The 26,426-nt window shown below is 34.0% G+C and overlaps 1 protein-coding gene across 1 annotated transcript; it reads right to left on the reverse strand.

The window, feature by feature from the left end:
- Positions 1-4,282: 4,282 nt before the first annotated feature.
- LOC132922705 (sarcoplasmic reticulum histidine-rich calcium-binding protein-like) lies at positions 4,283-6,183 on the reverse strand. Its single transcript, XM_060986354.1, has one exon. The coding sequence runs from the start codon at positions 6,011-6,013 to the stop codon at positions 4,658-4,660; it is 1,356 nt and encodes a 451-aa protein (XP_060842337.1). The 5' UTR covers positions 6,014-6,183; the 3' UTR covers positions 4,283-4,657.
- Positions 6,184-26,426: the final 20,243 nt, after the last annotated feature.

The raw sequence follows: 26,426 nt of genomic DNA on the forward strand, positions 1-26,426 counted from the left end.
TCGGTGCAAAAGGGTGGCTGATAAAAACGCGGGCCGCGACGGCTCTCCTCTTCGGCAGACCCGGGAGGCCGTCTCCGTGTGAATTTATACTCGCGGGTCGCGGACGCTGACGTTTACGACTCGAGCACGTGTAATTTATATTATATTTCGTAGTCGTGCACTCGCGCGAGCGCGCGCACTCGGAGAAGTCGCTCGTACACGCGGCGTATCACGTACAATAATATTGTTATGATTGTCGGGCACGTTGTGTTTTTCGATTATAGATTTCGAAAACGGTTTGAAAAGAGGAAAAAAAAAACAAATAAATAAACGATGGGGACCTCCATTGTCGGGCGGCGCGCGCGTACGAGTTATATAATATTATATTACGTCTAGGGCACGGTCGGGCCCGGCGGTCTTTGTGCGCGTCCGATTTATTGGATCGCGGTCCGATTGTCGTTTCGCGGTCGCACAATGCGGTGACGACGACGGCGGCGGCGGCGGCGGTGCAATAGCGGAGGTCCAAATCGTATCGGAATCGCGTACAGAAAACGCACAATAAAATACCCTACTGCTCGCGTATACGCAAAATACAATAATATACACCACACGACAATGATAAACGAAACCGCGAGCAAATAGAAAATATAATAATATCATAATAAGTCACCGTCCGAATGCCGCGGAAACGCCTCTTTTTGTTTTGTTTCGCTTATTTATTTGTTTTTTACTGCAGTGTTCATCGTCAAATATATATTGACGTTCGTTTATGTCTATTCATCGAAACAGATCACACGGCCACCACAGCTACCTTTGTAGTTTTGTTTCATTATTTATTAATGAAATAAAATAATATTTTTTTTCTTTTATGTTACAATCATTTTATGTTCTATATAATCACATTTTGATATATTAATTGGTTCATTTTACAAAAAAAAATCAAAACTTTTAGAATTATTTTTTTCAATTTTCAAGAGAATATAATATTGTATAGGGTATTGACATCACAATTAAATCTTTTTTTTACTTGAAAAACAGGACCTTAGTTATATTAATGACCATCGCGCATTTTTATATAGTCGGTTTTTGCTACTGCTGCAGAATTTGTCCGAATCGCGCTGTCGACGGCAGACGAGTCGACGACGATGACGTGCCAGACAGACGCGTCTCGTCGGAAAACTATTGCTCGCGTAACGATATCATACCTATGCCATTATCTTGTATTTTTATGCATACGCGTGTTATACGTGTGCGCATTATACCCTACACATATAACGTTATATTATAACATATTATACTCGAACGACTATACAACCGACGTCGAGCACGTTTTTTGATTACGATAACACCGCGCGGCCCGATGACGGAGCCGATAACGTGCCCGTGTCTCCTTTGTGTCTGCCACGGAACGATTTTTTTACAGGTCACGTCTGCCATGCTACACACATAATATACCAACACAGACACACACATGCGATCTCTCAAGAACCCACGTGGGCGCTCGTCGTGAGACGACCTGGTACACAGCAGTGCACGTGCAACCAGTGGATATAATATGGTTGGCCGGCCACGTACCACTTACCACTTGTGTGTGTGTGTGTGTGTGGAAAACAATAATAATGACGACGACGACGACGATAATACCCTCGGGGTGTATCGAAAGGCTGGGGCGAACAGTGTACGTATAGTAATTCGATATTCCGATTTTTGTATACACGTAGTAATACATACATGTTTTTATTATTATTATATAATATTGCATACGAGAACAAAACGACCACTAGAGACCGAACCGGCGCTGGGACAAATATCGATAGGGCCCTCAACTATACTTGGCTTCCGCGAATGATGATATATGAGACCTCTGCAAACAGCATCTACTGCGCCACACGTCGTTATTTAGGAAGTTTATCATTACTTTATGGTACAGTTGTGTCTCAATTAAAATCCTAATAACTAATAAGTGTATCTTTGGTATAGAGATCTCGTCGTTTTATATAGTATATAATATATACGTTTTGGTTGTTTACATTTTTAACGGAATTGTATTGAAGATGATTGAAGTAAATCGAAATTTCGTATACTTATGTAATAGAACAAACCACTAAATACGAAACGACAACTACTGTATGACGTGATACCCGTGCAACGCATAATCATCATATATAGCATAACAGTAATAATCATTAGATTATTAGTAGAATAATAAACAATCGCAGTGCCTACGTCCTCGCCGAATCACTCGGCGACAACGAGGTCCATGCCTGCGCGTGCGGCGGTCTTATAAAGCCAAATTTGTTGTTGCCTCAGCACATTTTACTTCACTGGCCTTATCTTTTTTAACATTAATATATTCCCACCTATTTTGCATCTACATTACCTAATAATATTATATTTACAATAACTGTCTACAGTATACGAGATATATAATATAGTCATTGGCACAAATAGGAGGATCTTATTCTTCCTATAAAAATCATTTTTTTTTATCATTTTAAAATCGAACATAATAAAATAATAAAATTAAAAAAAAAATTACTTAAAATTGTATTTTGGTAATATAGTGATTCTGATAGTAAATATAAACATGCACAATAAGAGTTATTATATTTTTTGTAGAAAACAATATGGTCAGAGAATAATATTAATATAATATGACCAGACAGTATAATTTTTATATTGTGTATTCGACACCGTTTGCTTAATAGATATACAGTTATTAAATGGATATTTAATTTAAATAATAATTTTAAAGGATACCATATTTTAATTAGTTGGAAGATGAGAGAGACTGCTCCCCACGTTTTATTTAACCGATATTATTGGAGACTTAAATATCCTGACGATTTTGTCATTTTTCGGCTTGGTATATATATTTTTAATTTATCATTAAATCAATAATATATTACAGCTGTACACACGCGATATGACGTATATTATATCGTATTATAACATTCGGAAAAGATAATGAAAGTGCCTATACTACATATATGATCTAGAAACTAAAAAAAAAAAAAATCATACTTTTAAATCAATGCATTGATCTTACACACGCTCGTTCCACTGCCATCTCGCAAACGTGCATCGTCTAATCGCGAGTCGTCGGACGATAGATTTAATAACACTACAATAATATCAATCACCATGTAACAATGCGACGATGCGACGTGTGTAGACGTGTAGTACTTAAAGTATTACAATTTTATCGAATTTCAATTCGATTGCGACGCGTATTATTATTATTGTTATTGGTATTACAAACGAATTTTATTTTTCTATTTTAAAGATATATACTTTACATCTCATCACGGTTCACAGCGCACGGGCATTATTATATACGTGATTTCGAGTGATACGATTATTGCGGCGAGAAGTGGCTCGCAAGGTGTGATCGTTTTATGATAAGGTGTACCTCCCGAGCAGTGGCGTAATGATGGGATTTGGTGTCTTATCCCCTCTCTCCGTGGCTTTCTTTTATAAAGACTGACTCACCACATTTGTATAGTTTATTAACTTTATTCTATATATAGTATATTTTATGGAAACACGAAACCACCATGCATGCTAAATAGAACTTAGATCATATTATTTCTTAATAAACATAATTGCACTATTAGAAACCATAGAGCAGTTAAATATATTTTTATCACGCGACGAAGATACACGTCAGCACCAATGTCACATAGTAGAGATATAAATGAATCGTATATGCGAATACTTAAATATTATAAAATTATTGATTCTGTAGGTCCATGTGTAATACATTTTACAATGGTTGTATTTTTAAGAGGTGATTATAATACATACAAAAATATTTTTGTAGGATAATAGGTAAAATATACAAAATGTCGTCTCTGTTCACAAATATGACAAAATTACGTCACAAGTACTGAGTTTTTTAGCTTATAAATATTTTTAAATTACGTGTATTTAGCCATCCGATATGACGTTTGTTGTGGTGGACGACAGTTACATATTATAACATTACGTTATTAAGGAAATTTAATATAATATTATGTTTATCATTTCGGGATCGAATTACTATAAAACCTCCATAGGTATTTGTAAAAATGTAAATTTTTAAGGTTATTATAATTATTATCATTAATATTTTGAACATTTTAATATTAATATTTTACTTTTTACAACAAACCTAAAGGTATGGATTAAGAGCGGCCAGCAGCAGAGTTCTAACAGAGTATTAGGTACAAATGAAGTGTACACTGTACAGTGTACAATGTACATGTTTCACAGTGCTTAGTGTACACTGAATAATATGTAATAAAAACAATATAATATTCAATTATACCAAGTGTTTTTTTTTCTTTTTTATTATTATTATTATTCAAACTCAATAAAAATAAACAATATTTTTATTATGACACAAGTCATAACTTATAACACTTATAAAATAAAAATATAATGAAAAAACCTTACAAATTATAGTAAACACAACAATTGCGGCTAAAAACAAGTAAATAATAATAATAAAAAAATTAAATTAATACACATTAGAACTTACTATAAATACTTTGTGTAAACTCGCAATGGACGATAACTTTTACATCTATAATCGTCCATGCGCTACATCATATTACGTCATCGAACTTGTAAAAAGAAGTCTTCGTGGTATTTACACACCGCTACCACCGCCGCCGTTGGAGTCAAATTCGACTGATTAAAAGTATCCGCCCTTTTCGAAGTAACCACCGCCACCCGCGTCTGCGTGCCCGTACTTCTCACCCTCTTTAACACCTCCTTTCTTGGAGAATTCGGACTGTTGTCCGTGGTGTGCTTGCTCACCAGCCTCGGAATTGTGGCCCTTAGCCTGCTCGTACTTCTTGCCATGATCGCTCTCCGCCTTCTTCGAACCGTGGCTCTCGTGGTACCCTGTGTCCGTATGACCTTTCTTTTCGCTTCCACCCTTCTCCTTGGCATGCTTCTCCTGTTCATGTTTGTGTTCCTCATGCTCGCCACCATCGTGCGACTCATCGTAGAACACCTCGTCCTTCTTGTACTCGTCTTTGTGGTGCACCTTATGGAATCCCGACGTCTTCTTACCCTTTTTGTGGCCGCCCTTTTTTACCACCGTGATGCCCTTCTCGCCGTGGTTGCCATGGTACGCCTCACCAAAATGCTGTGCCTGGTCTACGTGCCCCTTCTTTTCACCAGCCTTCTCAGCCACCTGTGAGTGCTTTTCATCGGTTCCATAGTCTTCTTTCTGGCCCTTGTCGTACGCTTCCTCTTTCTTGAATGCTTTTTCTGCTTTCTCGCCTTCTTCCGATTTGTGTCCCTCCAAGAATTTTTGACCTTGTTCCTTGTCATAGTGCTTCTCCTTGTCGAACTCACTACCACCACCATAACCGCCAGATCCATGACCTATATATCGGCTGCCTTCGTCCTTCAGATCACTGGAGATCTTGCTCTCGGCCGGTCGTTCTTCAACAATATCTTTGATGTTCTTGGGTACTGGTTTTGGCTCCTTGACGTTCTTGGGCGCTGATTTGGATTCTTCTAGTGACTCTTCATCCGTTTCGTCATTCTGTGGCTTCTTGGGCTTATACTTCTTTCGATTACCTGGTGTCAAGTCTCCTCGTCGATGGTCAGGCACCAGTATCGAGTCCAAGTCTTCATCTCGGTCCTCGGCGTCAGCCGCAGAAGGTTTCTTTTGACGACGTTCTTCAGGGAATCTGAACGGTTTTTGTTCCGGTACGTCTCCAGCACGAACTCCACTTCTAGTAGACGGATGTTTATTGTACGCTCGGTATTCGGAGTGTTCCGGTTCCGAATCCCGATGCGTATTTCTCGCTCTGTACGAGTTGTACTCTCTGCGGGGTACCTTGGACGTTTCCACTACACTGTACGAGCTGCTCACTCCGGACGTGTCACCAACCGGAAGTATTTCCACGTTGGAACCCAAGCCCAGGTACGAGTTTTGTAGCTGTCGTTTATGTCGGGCTACTACCGATATAGAAGTAATGGCGAGGAGTGGCCACACGGCGACGATCATGACGACACACCTGAAAGTCAACATCGCAATGATCGTTGAACGTGCCGACCAATGTACCTTCTGTCAAACAGTGCACGAAACTAATGCGTTAAAACAACTGTCCACAACGATGGTGATAACGGTGATTCGGTGATTGATAAAAGCCGATAAACGTTTTCGAACGATTATTTCGATACTAACTGTCCCGAACGGTGTTGAACGTGTACTGACGATGCGTGTCAGATTTTCTTCTTATAAGTATCCCGGACGTCCCCCGTCAGCGCGCGACGCTGGTCGTTGGTTCGAAACGAATTGGTTGCGAAATCCGTCATGAAAATTCCCAACGAGAAATCATCCATAAGTCGTGACAAGGACGAACGTTTAGGTTTTTCTCCGTATCAACCGTCACCGCTACCGCCACCAACTGCACCGCGTTTTCCAGGGTCGTGCGTGTGAGGTTACGCGTGTAATATATCTACAGCTGTGCACACACATATTTTAATAATTATTATAATAATGTATCGTTTATACACCCGTTTTCCTTTTTGGGGGAAAGCGAATAGTAACTATATCGATATCTTCAAGGGTACGCTCGTGTCCGACGATGCATTGCGCGAGCCTTGGACCATCCGATGGACCGTATAATAGGTAATATAATTTTAACTCTGCTCGTTTCGTCGACCATCGTAGTATATTATCATTATTAGTATGACACACGGTCTGCTAATTTCAATTGTAATACAAAATGAAAGTCATATTTTTTATCGATATTCGTAAGACTAAATATATACCTTTTGGGTATTTATGACACTATTATCACTTATTCGTATATAATAATAATTGTACGATCAGATTGTATCGGTTTTAAATATTATAATACTTTGTTTAACTGTTTGTTAATTTTTTTTTCTTGTGATATGGTGTGTTGCCTCGGACGATACACCTAATGAGTTTGTGTTTTTAAATTAATATTTTTCGGTCCACGGCACTTTCGACCAATTGCAACAAAACTGATTGTACGATATCGCGTTCAATTGTTTACACGTGTAGTGCCTATACACTACCACGCACTACAATATGAAAACATATTTTTTTTTTATTAAACGTCCCATATGGTCTTAATTTTAATCGAGAGTTATTTGCATAATGATAGTCCCACTGCGACATACGCTAGAAAATAGACGACAGCACGTGCGTACATAGTGTACCTATTATACATCATCGACAAATTGCTATTAGTACGTAGGTAATATATACATACACGCGTGTCGGACACCCGGTGTATAATATTATGTTATGATAAATACACACACGCGCGCCGCAATCCAAAAAAATTAAGTCGAAACTTAACCCTTTCGGTTTGGCCTCCGTTTAATAATACCACCATTGGATGGACGCGTCACCTGACAACATAATTGCCCGTGAAGCAATTTACCGTGGAAAATGCAATCGTGTTCAGTAGAGTATAAAGCGCGCAAGTGAACGGGGAAATGGAAAAAAAATATACCGTCGAGACCTATGTCGTGTGCATCGCACATGATGTTCCTTCGGGTAATTAATAAATTATTGTTGTTATTATGATTGTTAGTAGAGCATGACCTCAAATTGCCGCTGTTGAGCTGACCGGGGATGCGACGATGACACATCACTATACCGTACTCGTCATAGTTGAAATAGAAGTCCATCATTATTGTGCGTAGGTAGGTACACCATTATTGTTGTAGTGATGTCGAGTGGCCGACTGTTTAATCGTTGTTTTGATAAAACAATCGATTTCCGCACACGCACTTAAACATAACAGTACACTTATTATAAACTATTATACGGTCGTAGTACTGGAAGAAAAGAAAAAAAAATGATTAATGATCTGTAACACTAGTGTCTAAAATAATATATACTGTATTATGTAATTTACACTAAAAAATGATTAGTGTATTCGATTTAAGTAATCAAATTTTCAAATAAAAAAATGAAAGTCAAACGACCTAATCGAATAATGGTTGTATTGATTTTAAAATGGTTCGTTCATGTTTAACTTTACTATTTGTGTCTAGTATATATGCTAATTAAATATTTTAAAACGTTTAATTGCTACACTGTGTCTATAAATTGAAAAGTTTATTTCGTTGAATTAAGCGTAAAGTGCCAGTAAACTTAACGCTTGGAAATTAGTAAATTTAAAAACTATTCAATATAGATAATATTATGTACATGAATAGACAATAGACATGCATAATTAAGAAACGTAGTAATGTTATGGACCAATCATGGACCTCTAAATCATTTAAAGGGACAATTATCTCATTAAAAGTTTAGTCATGCGCCCAAAATCACTGTGTAGAAATTGAATAATTTTCATAATGGTTATAGTGGTTCAAGTACGGTTTACAATATAGAAAAAAATTATTAATCCCCGTAATGTGACAAATTTTGAATTCAATTAATCTCAATATTATTCCTTTTTTTTATTATTATCAATAGTTTAATAACTATAATGATATTTGTCATAAAATGTTTTTTAAAGTTTATATTCTTTATTATTATTATTTATTATTATCAGTGGTGAGAATACCACATCCTCGATTACACGTAACTATCATATTATGATTTTCGATCACACCTGAGTACAACGCGTGTCCTATTCACGTGTAGGTAGGCATATTATGTTATTAACTGTGCTGCTAAGACGGATACACTTCGTTTTTATCCGATCTCGACCGGTATATTAATATACATGATATTATTATACAGCGTTATGTAATATATATATGACGGTTGTGGCGGTAATAATTAATGCAATCTATGTACACATAAGCCCCCAAACGAAGCAGCTGCTGTGCGTCATATATAATATAATTCGGACAAACCGCATTCATACATAATAATAATATTAATACATGTTACAGTGTACTACGTAAACCGTTTGAGTTTCGGTGACGTGTGTCCACTGCAGCTCTCATCGCGCGTCGACGGCGATGTATCGGAAATCAGTTTCCGGGGTACATATCTAGAGACGCGATGCAGTTCCGAGGGGATGGTTATATTATAATATAGTCGCCCCCGAGGTCGCCGATCGACGGGGTTGTATATTACGCCTACATATTATACGTATAGTACGCATAACATTATACGTTAAATAATAATATTATAATATTACAAATCGTTAGCAGCGGTGCCTGTACATCAATATAAGCCCGTGTGTGTTATATAGTATGCGTGTGTGTGCGCGCGCGCTGCTGAAGCGACTTGTGTAATTGATGTTTTTCGGACAACAGACGACCCAGCTAGTGCAAGTGTGCGTGTCTGTGCGTGCGATATTGCATGTGCATAATATATACATATATATATATATACGTGAACACACGCGGTGAATATAATTAGCCGCCGAATATTATAATATTATTATTATTATACTGTGTATATTCGTGTACGTCAGATGTTTCCCCGGAGGGTGGGCGGGATGGGTTTGCGTGCAGTCCGATGACCGTCCGGCGGGAGGCACCGCGCGATTCCGCCGCCACCATCGGTCTGAGCTGACCGCCGCGGGGTCATAACACTCCGAACCCCCCCGGAAGGGTTAGAGGTGAATCCTTCCCTCGGCCCGAAGAGTTGTTTTCCTACACGTTGTTACACGTCGCGCGCGTGTGTGTGTATACTTTATTGAAACGATCGGTGTTTTTACAATATATACGCGCGTATATATTTCGGTAGGTTTTGTTTGCACAGCGATACCACGCCGGCCCCACTAATATACATAACATAGAATAAGGTACGTATAGTACGTATATTACGCGTATAAATGTATAATATTATGGTCGTGAAATAATAAACGACGGTGTATAATGTTATAATAACACAACGATGGCGTAAAAAAAACTTCCGGCCGCCGGATATCACGATATAATGATATACGCGTGTGGGTGTGTGATTTTCGCGGTCCAAAATATACATATTATGAGTGTGTGTTTGTTTACGCAAGTGACTGCAAGACGTGTAATAGGTGTTTACATGCCTTTTGGGCTATGACTGCTATATGAGTTATAACCGTTCGTTAACATTTACATTAAATTGATAAACAACGAATATTCTTCTAGATAGTCAAACAGTACCTATATAGACACTTCTACGTTATAGAAGCCGATCGAATACATTTTGACAACATACTTCCGTTCTTGTAAAAACTAATAAAAGTTAGCTGTATGTTTTTTTAATTATATTTTCATTGAATATAATGTGGAATTAAAAATTAAGTTCGATATAATGTATGTTTTATCGAATTATAATTCATAGTTAAAAATCCTATAACAAAATCATAATATACTACTAACTTACTGTATATCATTAAATAACGTTTAAAGAACTTTAACCAAACAATAATTATTATTTGCCTTAAATACGTTCTTAAGTCAGTACGTGTATTATTACATTTTAAAGAAATGCAAAAGGCGTAATAACAATCATAACGCCAATATATCATATATGTTTACCTTATTATTGTCTTTAATAATGACGTCTTTATAATCATTTTACTTTTTATACTTATAAGTTACTTATAGTTATAAGTTATAACTAATACGGTTGATAAATCTGATTTTTTTTTAGTTTCCCACCTGTACAAAAATTTACCAGGACTAAAAACGTCTTGTAAAGTCATAAACTAAAAATCATAAAATGGTCACCATATTTAAAGTTACCTATCCTTTCATATACATTTAACTAAATGTTCCAAAAACTAAAGATTACCTATTATTTCATTTTTTTGGTACCTATAACTAAAACCTACGACGATATTCTAATAACATCAAAACATGTTTCGACCGTATACTATGACGTTATTTTACATTGTTCACGCGTGAGCAACGGTTGTCATAATAGATTATCGACTCCAAGGAGACTATATACGTAAACGGGAGCTAAATGTTCGATTGGAGGTCCAACGATTAATGGCGTATTATTGTATTGTATAATATTCGTGTGTATGAATAAACGATGGTATTCGCGCATTAGTGTTTGTAAGTATATAGTTACACATATAGAGTCATAATATATTATTATTATTATTATTATTATTATTATTATTATTATTATTATCATAATAATTATTATTGTACTCGTGCGCGAAAATGTCCTTAGACGGGCGGCGGCCCCGCCAATGATGCATATGAAAACGAGCATGACACTAATTAAAATAAAAAATAATACTAGTAATAATGAGAATGAAAAAAAAACTAGTAAAATACGCGTTAAATCGCCAAACGTTTGTCCTACATGGATAAAATTCCGTAAAAATACGCGTTAACAATCAGGCGAAGGGCATCGTTCGGGCCGCGTCCAGCCCGGTTAATTAAACGAAATTATATTATATTGTATTATTATTATTATAATAATTACTCGAGACCGCAACAACAGCCGTACTCCGCGTAGAGGGCCTTCTAAGGAAATAACAATTATTATTATTATGTCAGTTATGAAAATAATTTATTTTCTACAATTCCTTAGTATAACGCGTATACATAACTGAGATCTGACTCTAACTTACATTACATATTATTATTGAATCGATGACAAACCTTAGTCGTATATTAATCAATATGTATGTAATTACAAACGAGAAAATTAGTATTATGCATAATATAGTATATATACTATAGTATATAGTATAAAGGCGTACACAGTGAAAAATAACCAGGTGGAAGAAATTGAGGATTTGTATACACAAATTTTATTTGTGTTCATTAGTATGATAATTTATATTACTGCAGTGGCTGCCCGATGGCCTAAAAAGGTACCACAACTTAAACCCTTAAAAATAAATTCCGTTGGACATTCACGCATCAAAAAACGAATCTTCAAACGAAACATATATTTTTTTCGTTGTTTGTGGACATTTTTACTCGAATTACTTAATCGATCACAATATAGAAATTGATAAAAAAAAATAGAAAACTCGCATTAGTTTACCATCCAGCGATCTTGACCGTGATATCGACCGCAAAAAACGTGTGTATAATGTACCTATGTATACATTGTAATATGAAAAAAATTGTATAAATACCTACGCCGTTACACCAAAAAACCTTGAGGAAATCTACAGAAGTCCAAAATAAGTCTGACTGCTGAAGAAATTATTGAACCCAATTGGTATTAAACACAATAATTTATAGGCAACACAAAATGTGTATAGGTATAACCAATCTGATGTAAACACTAATTATACCATCCGTCCGTGTTCGATGAAGCAAGCTTAAAGTCGTTTTTTCTCTCGTCACTTTTTTTCGGGTGGTATGTAAAAAATGAAAATAAAGTCAAAATATACAGCACAAATGGTAGGTACCTTCGTAGTTGTCACAATATATCAAATATTCAAAACTAGTGTGATAACCATCGAAACGATCGCTATGATTTATTATTGCTTTCGAATTTAAAATCACAATTCACAGCACTCGTCCAGCCGAGGGGAGTGCCCAACTAAATAATATCATATTCGATTTTTTCAAACATACCATAATTTTATGCGATAATACATAGCTCAGTGAGATGATCGTTCAAAAAAAAAAAAAAAAATTAAACTGTATAATCAAAAACACTACAGCTACTCGTACTAGCTAGATACGAGTAAAGTATCGACAACCTCTTCAGTCACGTATTTACGTCCCGCATTGATATCTCTTTCGCACTCCCGTAGTCGCCACTAACATTGTTACTGATTTAAATAATGTCAACCCGAATTTGACAGAGTGTCGATTATGATGATAATAATATCGTAAATGTGTAAGACAATTATTATTACACGAATACACCCGCATAATATATGCATACGATTTAGCGTCAACAACTGCACTGTGCTTCATCTATCGGCAACAAAATCGTGTGAACAAAATATTTTTTAATAGTTCGTTTTAAAACTATTATGATACTTTGACTGAAGTTTTCAACGAGGCTGTGTAAGTCGTACACTATTTTCGCTGGTTAAACATCGTTGATCGAGTTAATCTCAATAGTGTGTATTGTAGGCATGTCACTATATTCTATGTGTAATTTAAAGTACGATTCTGTACTTTACAAACGTTATTTAAAAATATTACTAAAAAAAAATTTTAATGAGTTAGTCCCTATAATAATAAATACTGATATTCCGTTATTACTACAAAATCATATTTAAGAAGATTAATATTATTAAGGGTCTTTAGGAAATATTATTTTTTCCTACGTATTATAATCATGAAATATTAATAATTTACTTTTATCTGATATAGTTAATTAAAAATTATAATAATATTATTATTATACGGTTTAATTAAATAGTGTACAGGGAGATACGTTAATAATGTTAAGCAGCATGGCGAAGGGACAACAACAAATCAATAACAAAATCGGTCTGGTTTATTATTATTATTATTTTAATAAATATAATATTTGAGTTATAAAAGTTAGATTGTACTTATTGGCCTCGAGAATGACTAAATATAAATGTATTATTCGTTTAGGCTTCTAGTCCGAACATGTAATTAATTAGTGGTAATATTATGGTAATATTCAGAAAAAGTCGAATAGAATTCATTATTTCGGGAAGGTGGTCAAACTTGTGGACGTTTTAATGGACTTTCTGACTTGCCGTTCACTAGGCGCATCGACCTTTGAATACCTGTTTGTGCCTATTCGCGCGAGACGTACGCACGTCGAGATAACCGCAACACTCGTCGTATCGTCGGACACCGTCAAACAACAGTAAAGATTTCAGCTACCGAGAGACCGTAGGGTAATCTTAGAGGTTTCGCCGTATCATAAATTTCGAAAATAATGATATCGTATTATATGTTTATTGGTCCCCGCGACTGCCGGACGGGGTATAATGTACGGTCGGTGTGCCGATCTCTGCTGTTGCAGGCTCCAAAGTTCTGGACCGGGCACTGTTCGACGGCGGGGTGCTGCGGGGTGTAAAGAAAACCACGAGCGCACACGACAACCGCCTCTCCACCGCGTCCCGCCCGGAGAGAGCTGCCAATGACCCCGAGTAGATTTGTTTGCGTTCCGTCTCTGTCTCCGCGACTGCACTGCAAACCGGTTTTCCCGTGACCCAACGACGACGACGGCGGCGGCTAAGGCGACTCGCGCGCGCCCGTTACGTTTCCTCCGAGAGAGGGAAAACTCGTCTCTTGGGACGTATATAATATACGTACTATATTACGATTATACTCTATTATAATACATATATAATATATATATATATATATATATGCCAAACGTACTTATTACTACTATACTACTATTACTATTACTATTACTACTACTACTACTATTACTATTACTATACTACTACTACTACCACTACAATCACTACTATTACTATAATACTACGATTACTACTACTATTTTACTATTTATATACCGAGTATAATAGTACGAAGAAAAAATTATTTTAAAACGACCGCGACACCGGTTACTGCGGTTTGAACCACGTCTCGCATATATTATATCATATACAGATATAGGTATTATGTATTGTGTGCGTGTACGTCGCAGCCAGCAGAGTGTACCTTTGAGCCAATACATAATATATATATATATATAGATACATATAATATTATAATACCGGTTCGAGTGGACGGCCGCAGTTTCGCGCGTGCATAAAAATATTGTTATTACGGTGATTTTAATATTATTTATGGATTTATTATTGTTGTCGTTGCTTTTTGTAGATGCTGCTGCATCTGTCTAGACGACGACGCGTGACACATTTTTTGCCGCCAAATAAAGAAATGTTAATTTAATTTTACCAAGCGCCGGAAATAGTCCGAAGTGATAACAAATATATATTTTGATAGTAATTTCATCGCATGAAAATCAAATATCAAATTAAAAGGGTTATTATTTAAAAATGTTTGAATTTTACGTAAAAACGACAAGAAGTATAGGATATATTCCTTGATTACAATAATTATAGTGAGTCTTGTGAGATAGGTAGGTAGGTACATCCCCGTCAAATATTATTTCAAGTTTCTTAACATTGTATTAATATTGAAAAAAAACTTTTTATTTCAAAGTAATTGATCGTATATTATTATTAATTATATTATTAAAACCTATCGATTATTGACATTTTTAAAAAAATATTTTAAATCAAAAATATGAACTGGCAAAAATTAAAAAAAGGTCAATGACTTATGTGGTAGTAAAATTTAAAACACACGTTATCTAACAGTAAAATGTTAAATAGTACATCAATCAATATATGATAAATGTATTATGTACCTACTATAAACTTACGATAATAATGTAAGTAAATATTATAATTTGATTAAAATATGTAATGGTAAAGCATATAATACCCTCGCCAACAGATAAAAACGCCCTTAACACTATTTGCTAAAAAAATATTTAATGGTTAAAAAATATAAATCATTTCAAGAAATATTATATAATAACAAAAAGTCGAGATTTGTATTTTAAATTAACGGAAAAGTTATTTAATACAAATACTTCGACAATTAGTAAAACTTGAATAGTTAACAAAATAAGAACTGTTGTGATTATAAAACATTAAACTTTTCAACATTTTAATGGACCACTGATTTAGTAAAATAATTATTTGATAATTAAAAATTTTAACTTTTTGTTACGAATAAAATAATTAAAGAAAAAGAGTATTTCATTAATAATGAAAAATATATTTGGTGAGGGTGTTTAAAGAACATTATTCTTTATTGTATACTCTCTGATTAAAATGTTTTTTTTTTTTTAATTATTTAGTTGTCACATGAAAATGAAAAATTTAAAATTAACGCAACGAAGTAATAATCATATGAAAACGGGCAAAGCAAAACATAATATAATATATAAAAAGTAGTATCTATAAAAAAAAAACACAACTAAATTATATTTTATAATATGACATAATTCTATACGAGTTAATGAGTTATAAACAATTTACATTACAATCACGTTTTAACAGATTCCTAAAACATAGAGTAATGATATATTTATTTATTTAAGTTTTAAACGGCCTAGGCCAAATTACATACGTTAGATAATAATGAAAACCATTCATTAATAATAATAATAAAAAGAGAAAAACAATATACAATCAATAATATATTTTATTTTATAGTTTGTCAAAAGAAGCAAGATGATTACAATCGTAATAATTTCTTCGAAAAAAGTAACGAAAAATATAATTAAACAAACTTTTCTTGATTTATTGCAACATCAAGAACGAAACATTGATAATATCATCAGTATAAAAAATATCATTAGTAGTTAAGAAAACTCCGGACTAATAATTTATTTTTACTGCTGAACAACGTATTTAAAGGAATTAATATTTACACATCAATGCGGTCAACTATAACTGTAGTATACCATACCTATCACATTTTGTTATACAAATTTGAATGCACATCTGATTTTACCTTCATCTTTCAAAAGTAAGATAAAAATGCTGACTTCATTATCTCAAAACTCATTTATCAAAAAGTGTTTTGATATTATATAATACGATATAACAATCAAATCTTGTGATATTCCCTGAATATTTTTTTTTCATTGTGACGTTTCGTTACAATAGGAGATAGCATATTATAACAATATTATCGCGATCGGATAGGTACATTATACTCGAGTATAAATGACAATAATACGACTAGGTAAGTAATAAATTATAAAAACGATAATATTATATTTATAACATTTGATTTTAGTTCATTGCACCGTATCGAAAAAAAAAAGTAAAAAACACTAGAAAGTATTAAACCCCCGACGATATAGATTAAACCTAAAAAAACCCGTCTTCCAGTATTCATAAAACCTATAATAAATTAAAATGTACTATAATACAATTATATTATGATGGCTATTACAATCGCAGCGATAATGTAAATAAAATAAACCTTATTGTATCATATTTTTATGTAAAATGTAAATACACACAGTATATAATATTATTATATACACATAAAATACAATCGTTTGTTTGTCTATTTTCGATGTTCTCCGGGCGAGTCCAATGAACTCTTCCGGGCAAGCCTCGACTACTAGCTCGGCCGATACAGAGAGAGAGAGAGAAATAGAGAGAGAAATAGAGAGTGAGTGAGGGGAGATAGAAAGAGAGAGCAGAGAACTGACGACGACGGCGACGACGGCGATTAATATATAGGAGACGAATCCACGTCTTTTTCTTTGCAATAATGGGCGACAGACACTGTTGCAGGTCGCCAACGAGCACTCTGCTACTACCACTTCCACTACTATTACTACACAGTCATCACCATCGTCGTCGGTCGTCGTCGCGCCATCGTCATCGTTGGGGTCTATAAGCGGTGCTTTCCGCGTTGTGATCGGATAATGGGCTGGAAAAAGCAAACATTAACATAGAGTGAAGACGACGACTATCAAATGAGTCGGGATCGCAGTCAGCGATCGGCGGTACTCGGCGGTGGCGGCGGCGGCGGCGGCGATACTCGGGGGTTAGGGGGGAGTAACGCACAATAGGAGAAGCCGTCTTATTTATGTACACACACACGCGCGCGCGCGCGCGCTCGCTGGTTGAAGCCTTAATAGTTGCAACCGTGATGGTGGCGACGGAGAGTCCTGCTCGGGACCGCGGCGGAGATCGGCGGGTGCGCGAGAGGAGGAGCAGAGTTTATTATACTTCGGTACAAGTCTCTGCGGGTATCGGACCGGCGGCGGGAAGGAACGGGTAGGCAGTGAGTGCGTGTGTGTGCGCGCGCGCGCGCGAGCGTTGAAGTCTAGGGCTACGGCGGCGGAGAGTGGAGGTCTTTGTTGGGCGCAGGTGTACAGATGCGGTTTCGCTAGGCGAGTATAAATCCTATTGAGTTTTTACCTATATACACATATATATACACTCACGGTCGCGGAGTTCGTGGCGCGGAGGGGGGTGGGTGGTGGTGAAGGGTTTTCTCTCTGAAAACCAGTTTTTACGAGTTGACTACCAAGTTACGTGATTTGTAAGACAACATCTCTCTGCTCCTCAGAGTGTATAGACGCGTATTATATATACACATATACATTATAAGTGTGTGTGTGTGTGTGTGTGTGTGTGTGTGTGTGTGTGTGTGTGTGTGTGCAGTGTACCTGACGTGGTGTGTTCGTTTACCCCGCGCGGTCGTTTCCAAACGCGACGGACCAAACAACAGCGGGGAGCGCCCGCTTCGGCCCCCAGTGCCCGTTATTAACGTATTATTATCGTATACCTAAAGACGATATATAGATATATATATATATGTATAATATTATCGTTGTCGTCGTCGTCTCCGAGTCGTCGCCCCGTGGCCAATTAATTCGTATATTATACATATAATATTATGTATAGACGCTCGGATTTTTTATACGTCGAGAGTAAAATAAATGATAAAATAAAAAGACTAATATATATATATATGCATATAATATGAACCATACGCATATTACAATAATATAATACATCATACGCATGGCTGTTGGCGACGTTGGCGTCATATACGAGTTCATATAATATTATGATTACCTCTGTATATTATAATAATATTTATGAAGTTCTACAATGCCCTTCGACAAGGACAAAACGACACACGGGTGCAAAATAGTAATTATTTCAAATAGTAAAGTTGTATCTGAATGAGAAGCTATTAAAATAACTTTTCGAGATAAAGTCATTGCTTAGTTAGAAATGGATTAACTACTTCTACAACTATAAATGAGTTGACTATTTTCAGAGGGGGGTTTGTTTCTGGAAAAACCATTACTGCATGATAAGACGTTATTAATAATTTCAAATTATGGTGAATACAATGAACATATACCTAGTGCAGATTAAGTAGAGTGTATCCAGTGGATATTAGAATATTAACATAACTCAACAATTGGGAGAACAAACATGTGAAATATTAACTTAACTTAGTTAAAACGAGTAAATTTATCTTTTTTTTCTATTTACAAATTACAAAACATTTTTATTTCTATAATTATGCTATACTATTCATTCATATTACACACAACCTGTTGTGGTGTAGGGCATAAGCAATTACTGATTAGTCAAATAAATATAATTGAATCGAGAAATATTTAAATTTATTTGATTTTTATTTAAAATAATTTTATCAAGCATGATTTAGGTAATATAAAATAATTAATAAATTAGTATTAGAACTGCTAAAAGTATAGGCAGTTAAAAGGATACTTAAACTAGTTAAGTTATTAAATTCGTTAGAAACCTGACTAATTAATTCAGATCAATTATTTAAAGAGTTTTGATTTTTAATACGTCAATAACAAACTTTTATATAATATAATCATACTAAGTACTTTAAAACGCTTTGAATTTTTTAGCAAAAGCGTTTTATTAGAGAGCAATAAAATAACTTTAATTAAAGATAGAAAGAAGGCTATGGGTATTTTTCAAATAAATAAATTAAACAGACACCTATAACAACTGTAATATAGTTACACATTAAATAATTAAATTATTATGATGATTCATAAACGTTTCGAGCGGCATAATAAAATTTATACACACAGAATCACTTACTTATCCAATACTTTATTATGTTACACTTATACTTATACACCATATATATATATAAAATCGAAAATAAATAGTGTGTCATAAAAACGTCCGTGTTTGATATTGTGTAACGAAACTATACGCTATATAGTCGGGCTAAAACGGTCGGATTCATAGGAATAATGTTCTTGTTAACATCGAAAAATAATTATACGCACTCATATTATATTATATCTGCGTACGATCTTTGACTAAAATAATCTTATAATATAATAATACGTGTGTTAAAGGCACTACTTGAAAACATAATTTATTGGGGCAAGATCGTACGACGGAGGTATAATTAAAACCTCTGTATATAGAGATATGATCTATAACACATACGCGCATGCACACAATTATAATAAATTATCGCATGTCAATACATAAATTTTAAGTCCTTTAATATAAACGCACGCCGTTTCGAAACATGATTTTTACGCGAACTGAATGAATTGAACGTTTTGTGTTTCCATACACAGTACCGTTGCTATAACGATATTGCCATGTTTTGATAATATCATAAAATATGATGTGTCCATGGCCAGATCTGGTGTAAGCGACCGGGAGATTTTAAAAAACTCTCTTATATAATTGTTGTCAAAAAACTTTTAGGATCTATATTTATAAAAATAGGTTTTGCATAACAAATTGTTTAATTTATAAAATGCTTTTCAATATTAAATCAAGATGAGCTCTGTTTTACTATATTTTACTATAAACAAAAAACTGTAGCTTGTGCGCTTAAAACGATCTAAATATTATTTAATATAAATCGCTTAAACAATACATATCGATGAATAACCTATTTAAGATTTATTGTAAATGTATATTTATTAATATAATTTATAATTGTTACTTTTTTTCGAACATAACACTAATAATCGCATGAATTTATTCACATATACTAGAGTATATTATGTGAATACGAAATGTAACCCCATGGAAGCTAAATAATCTCATTTTATTTAAGGGTACCTACTAGCTTTATAATATTTTAATTGAACGTAACTATGTAAGTTATATCACGGTTATTTATATGAGAAAATAGGATTATTTTATTATTATTCTAGTTGTTAAAATACTGTTAACCCCAAAACACATTTTGCAGATAATACCATCATTTTAATAGACAATTTTAATAATAATTTAATTTTAAATTTTAATAGATTTTTGTATAGGTGTTTGATAAAGTGTTTTAGAAATTTTAAAATAATGTTTAGTAAGATGTTTCATGTTATCATGTTTTCTCATTTTTAAATCGTTTATTTGAGATTTTTCTCTATTACAATATATAAATAATAATAATTAAAATGTATTTTTCTAATACTGTTTTAATACATATATGATTAGAGTATTCATAAACTAAACAAAACATCTTATTACAATTTTACAAACTATAAAACTATAAAAATAGCACAAATAAATATTTATGTTTTATATTTATATATTTTGTATATTATATTCAATTAAATCATTAGACATCACGCATATTTTTTAAATCACAATCGCTTGTAAACAATAGTTAAAGTCATATTTTAATGGTATCTCTGTTATTTTGATAAATTAATTTAAGATGGACTTTTTTTTCATTTTTCTTTTTGAACGTTATGGACCTTTAAAAATATTATATTATACACACAGTCACACGCGTGACACGTATTATTTTATTTATATTTTTTTTTTGGCGCCAAAATGTCCGTTGCATCTGATCCGAGTTACAGATAATAGTTGGTCTGCTACGGAGCTATTAGTTTGAAAATAATATTGTATAATATACTAGAGACGTAGATTCACTCTCCACCACTCTTCATTCCATCACCTGTTACGAGACGCGTTCGAGTGCTCATTATATTACGATCGTCAACTGGCGTGCTACGGTAGCACGGAAGCCGTACAATTTTTATTTTACGATGTATATATAAATATAATAATGCATAATAGGTAAGTCTCTGCGTTTTGGAAAAGACGTCGCCGTCGCCATCGTCGAGCTCATCAAATCGCCAGTGCACTAACCCGTCAGCGTCCGTAATATGGTCCGTCCAACGCGCCATAATATATATTATATTATTTTATTTAATATTATCTATATACATGCTGTATATACACGATGTACGTGTGTAATTTCCGTGACCCCTCCGGCTTCGTCCTGTCACGGAAATTGTTATTAATCTGTACTCCGGGGCACTGTTGGGACGAATAGACGGCGGCGGCTATGGCGACGACGAGACGAGACGAGACGGGGTGCTCTCGCTACCGTTTTTTTTCTTTTCCTACAACAGACAGCATATTATTATTATATTTTATGCGTTTGATTTGTTTTTATTATTATTTTTTTTTGTTTATATACATATTATATCGTCCAACGCGGACAACACGTCTAGTTAAAATTAAAATAGTCGCCGTAAAAAAGTACGAAACAAGGCTGCAACAGTAGCTAAAGACGCGTATCTTTCTATTATATCATAATGCATGTACATTATAGTATATTATATCAATACGATAAAGAAATAATATATTATAAATAAAACATAAAAAAAAATTTATTTCGAGTATACAAATTACAGTTGAATTAAAATTGATTACTATATTTTTAGAGACGTTTTATCGTTCTATGATCCATACATACTATATTATTATACTATAATCTCCTCGTGGAGTCGTGCAACACAACATATCGCAAAATATTCACAATATTCAATCATGGATTAAGTATTTTCCGTAGAAAACCAGTGAACTCCTGAAAGAATTGTATTATTACGGTCGTATTAAGTATTTTATTATATATATTATACGTTCAAAACGATGGGAATCGTTTCACTTCTGGTGTTTACACGGGAGTTTTGATTGATGGGGCGCGTATATGCGCACTGACTGAATAGATCCATTCGAAAGGATCGAACCGATCTTTTGAAACGATTGTGTCTAAAGAAAACCGTGTACATATTATATACGTATATATTATATAAAGGTACGATGTGCGTAGGTGAAGTCGTATTATACATATGAACAGGTCGTGCGTATACAATATAGTATGTAAAATAATAATAAGACTTACATTATAATAGTATATATATATACGTAATAATAATATATTAAATTCGGAGGTTCTGCGTTCGTCTTCGTAAAATATGTTAATATTAACATTATTTAAAAACACCAGCTAGTTTTAAAAATACGACACTAATTTAACCGTATCGATATGTGGCATCGGTTTACAAGTGAAGTATAACATTAATAATGTATGTATATTTATTAATTATTTTTAAGTATACCTATCTATATGCTTATACTATTGTGTCCGGTGGTGATAAAATCTTATTTTCTCGAAATGAGAGTCAACCTATATTTTGTTATTAATTTTTAAGTAGATGATAATTGAATTATTATATGTATACTTTATCATAATACAAATGCCATAAATATCATAATGCACTGGGTCTTGCAGAAAATCGGACTGGAATATATAATCCGAAACATAATAATTTTATCATACGAATCGTATCATATTAAATACATGCGTGCGTCATTAATGTTATTATTTATTATATTACGAGTATTATCGTTGACGGGGCCGTCGTATACTTATGATTATGTTAACACGTGCGCGTATACACACGCATCCATATTATATGTATATATATATATATAGGTATATGTACATAGGTATATAATACACAGTTGCAGGTATATACCTAGGAGTATTATAGTATATTATAATGGTTATAGGAGTGCCCATCGTGTACCTGCAGCAGTATATGTGTGTTTGTAAATATGGTACCTAACTTTGTATATATATATTATATGCTGGGCGGTTAATTCGATGACGAGTGTGTTTTTCGGACGATGCGCGTAATTGTACATCACATATTCTGTTATTCGATGCAGTGCAGTGGTACAATAAAATAATAATAATAATAATACTGTATACACACTATAATAGTGTACTATACACTTTCGATGTACAGTGTGTACGGTATATACGATGGCAAGACGAGCAGAGGTGCTTTATTGCCGAATATACGTGGCGGAAACGTCGGGATCCACCCTGTACGCTTGTGAATCGTGATGTACGTATTTACGTTAAATTAATATTATTATTATAGGTACATCATTACGGTATAGTGCGCAAGTTTAGTTTTCTAATATACGCGCGTTAATATTAAAAAAAAAAAGTTCTAACGGCCATCGTTTCATCGTGCGTTCTCGCAGCGCGCGTCTCACCGTATATACTATAATATATAATATGCACACGGTACGTATATTTAAATATATATATATATACATTTTAACGGACCGTCTTATTAGCGATTGCGGGCGTATTAACGTATACACTGTATTATTGTATACATATACGATATTATGTATAGCAACGATGCGGTATTATTATACTGTAACCATATTATACCTATGTATAAATGAAGTGATGTGAAATGTATACACATGTATATATATATATATATATATATGATATATCGGCTTCGTCGAATCGGTTTCCGAATCACTGATCGCGACGACGATACATCGGCCGGGCGTTAAAATCACCGTCGACCGTGCACGCCGCAGTCGTGTTATAATATTGTATTATTATTATACTGTACCTTATAATACGTCTATACGATACGTCTACCTACATTATACCTAGACGTACATTATACAATGCTTAATATTGTTGTTACTCGCATTTTATATCGGCCTGGTTCCGAAATCGGTTTGGTGGTACACAACATTTTAGTCGATTGTTAAATTGTACAATAATATAATATATAAATGTGGAAATTATCGAAGTAAAAAGTTGAACATAACTAATTTAACCAACTGTTGAAAATTTTCAGTTGATTTAAAAATAATTTATCAAGTTAAAATAAAATTAATTTTTGAATTTTTATATTTATATATATACTTACATAGTTACATTTATAATATTATTGTAAATACGTCAATTATACATATATAGGCGCAAAATACTCTTTCTTTATGTGATCAGCGTAGATATTCGATCATCATTTTTTTAAATTGAGTAAGGTAATTTTTTTTTTTTTTTTGATATTAACTTAAAATTTATATTGGCACGTGAGTAAAAGTATATTATTTATTAAATATTATAAGTTCTAACTTAACGATATCGTGTTCACTTAACTTAAGTTAATTATTTCCATTAGTTTTCCCATTTTTGATAATAAACAGGTACATAATGTAATTCCTCTATCTAAACTTTAGATTCTAAAGTATATCGCTTTATGCTAGGGTATAAAATAATAATTTTACATCAGCAACTATATACATCACGGCTTAAAATAATTTGTGCTGTTAAATTATACCGTTCGTGAGCTTAATCTATAATCTCCAATCGACGTATTAGTTTACGACTAGTATACGTGAGAATTGGTTTTTTCAAACGAAATAAACAGTCGTTATATCATATTAAAACATAATATATATTACACTATATAGTACTTTAGCCAATACGGTATCGTTTGGAGTATGTTTCTTGTATACGACGGTATTGATGGGTAGTTGTTTCCGATACGTTTCATATATAATATAATATACGACTTTTCCTCAATTCGTAACAGTATATTATATATTATTACACTATCGCCCGTCATATAAACACACACATGTACATAAATAATGTATATATATATAGGTACCTAATTTTCTACGATAGCGTAAATAGGATTAAAGTGATATATAATAAACGGGTGTGCGCTTGGCGCGCGCGTTAGTGTTCCCGCACGGTCGCAGTTGGAAATCGAAAGATAAACAACCGTATTTTATGTAGTTGTGTTGTGTGAACACGAAAAGTAAATGTGACAGAAGAAGAAACCCAAGGCTTACAAGGCGCGCCCTTCCCCCCGCGAAGACTGCCCCGAGCAAAAAAAGAAAAAACCACTTTCGGGTTAAGGTCGTATTGTGGCGTGTCACTGCGAAGGGGTTAACGCGTACCTACATAATATATTATATATATAGTAGTGGCAGTAGTGCAAGTGACAGTTTTGTTTTAAAATCGAAAACGAATTAAAAAAAAAAAAAAAAATAATAACGAACAAACGTTGTTCTAATGAGTTTTTCTTATTCGTGTTCGAGCAACTCTCGCGTTACGCTTTAGACACATCTCACATTATAACGTAGTATTACAAATTATTATTAAATACTATCACTTACATCTCTCTAAAATTAATTTTTTCGGCGACACGGGTTTTTTGCCGACCACAATATTAAACCTGTACATTATATACATTATGTTGCCAAGAGAAACCGTCAGCCATTTTATTTCTTTATTAATTTTTTTTTCTATACTCATCTTTCTTCCGAATCTCTAGAACAATAATATAATATCATATACGAGAACAATATATATATATATAATAACGATATTATATTAACCGTTCGTTGCAATGGGGTAATAATTTATTTTATGAATTTGAAACGGAGCGCGGCCCGTCTCGAACCGGTCCGACCAGTTTGCCACGCAGTCCGTGTAGTATCGTGTCTCGTGCAGCTCGTACATACATACGAAGGCAAGCGAACAGCCATCAGGTATAATACGTTCAGGTAAGTACTGGGTAGGTATATTATGTGTGTATGCGCAGTACGACGACGTGTACGTACTCTCAATTTACCCGGACGAGAGGTTCTGTTACATTATAATGTGCACAATAATAAGTGCAGTATATTATATTATATTGTACGATAATGAATATAATACGCGTGTGCGACGATTATTTATTTAATAACAAACCGCAAGCTCATTGCAAATCAGTCTAAGTCGCTTGTATTATATGGTATAAAGCCTTTAGGTGCACGAATGTAACACACAATTATTGTAATTATGTTTGAATAAACCCGCGGGTTTATATTATAATGTTTAGTTCGATGAATTAAAAATAATTCATTTAAAATAAATGTATATCGTTC

The sequence above is a fragment of the Rhopalosiphum padi genome, chromosome 2 (assembly GCF_020882245.1).
Source record: "Rhopalosiphum padi isolate XX-2018 chromosome 2, ASM2088224v1, whole genome shotgun sequence".
Lineage (NCBI taxonomy): Eukaryota > Metazoa > Arthropoda > Insecta > Hemiptera > Aphididae > Rhopalosiphum > Rhopalosiphum padi.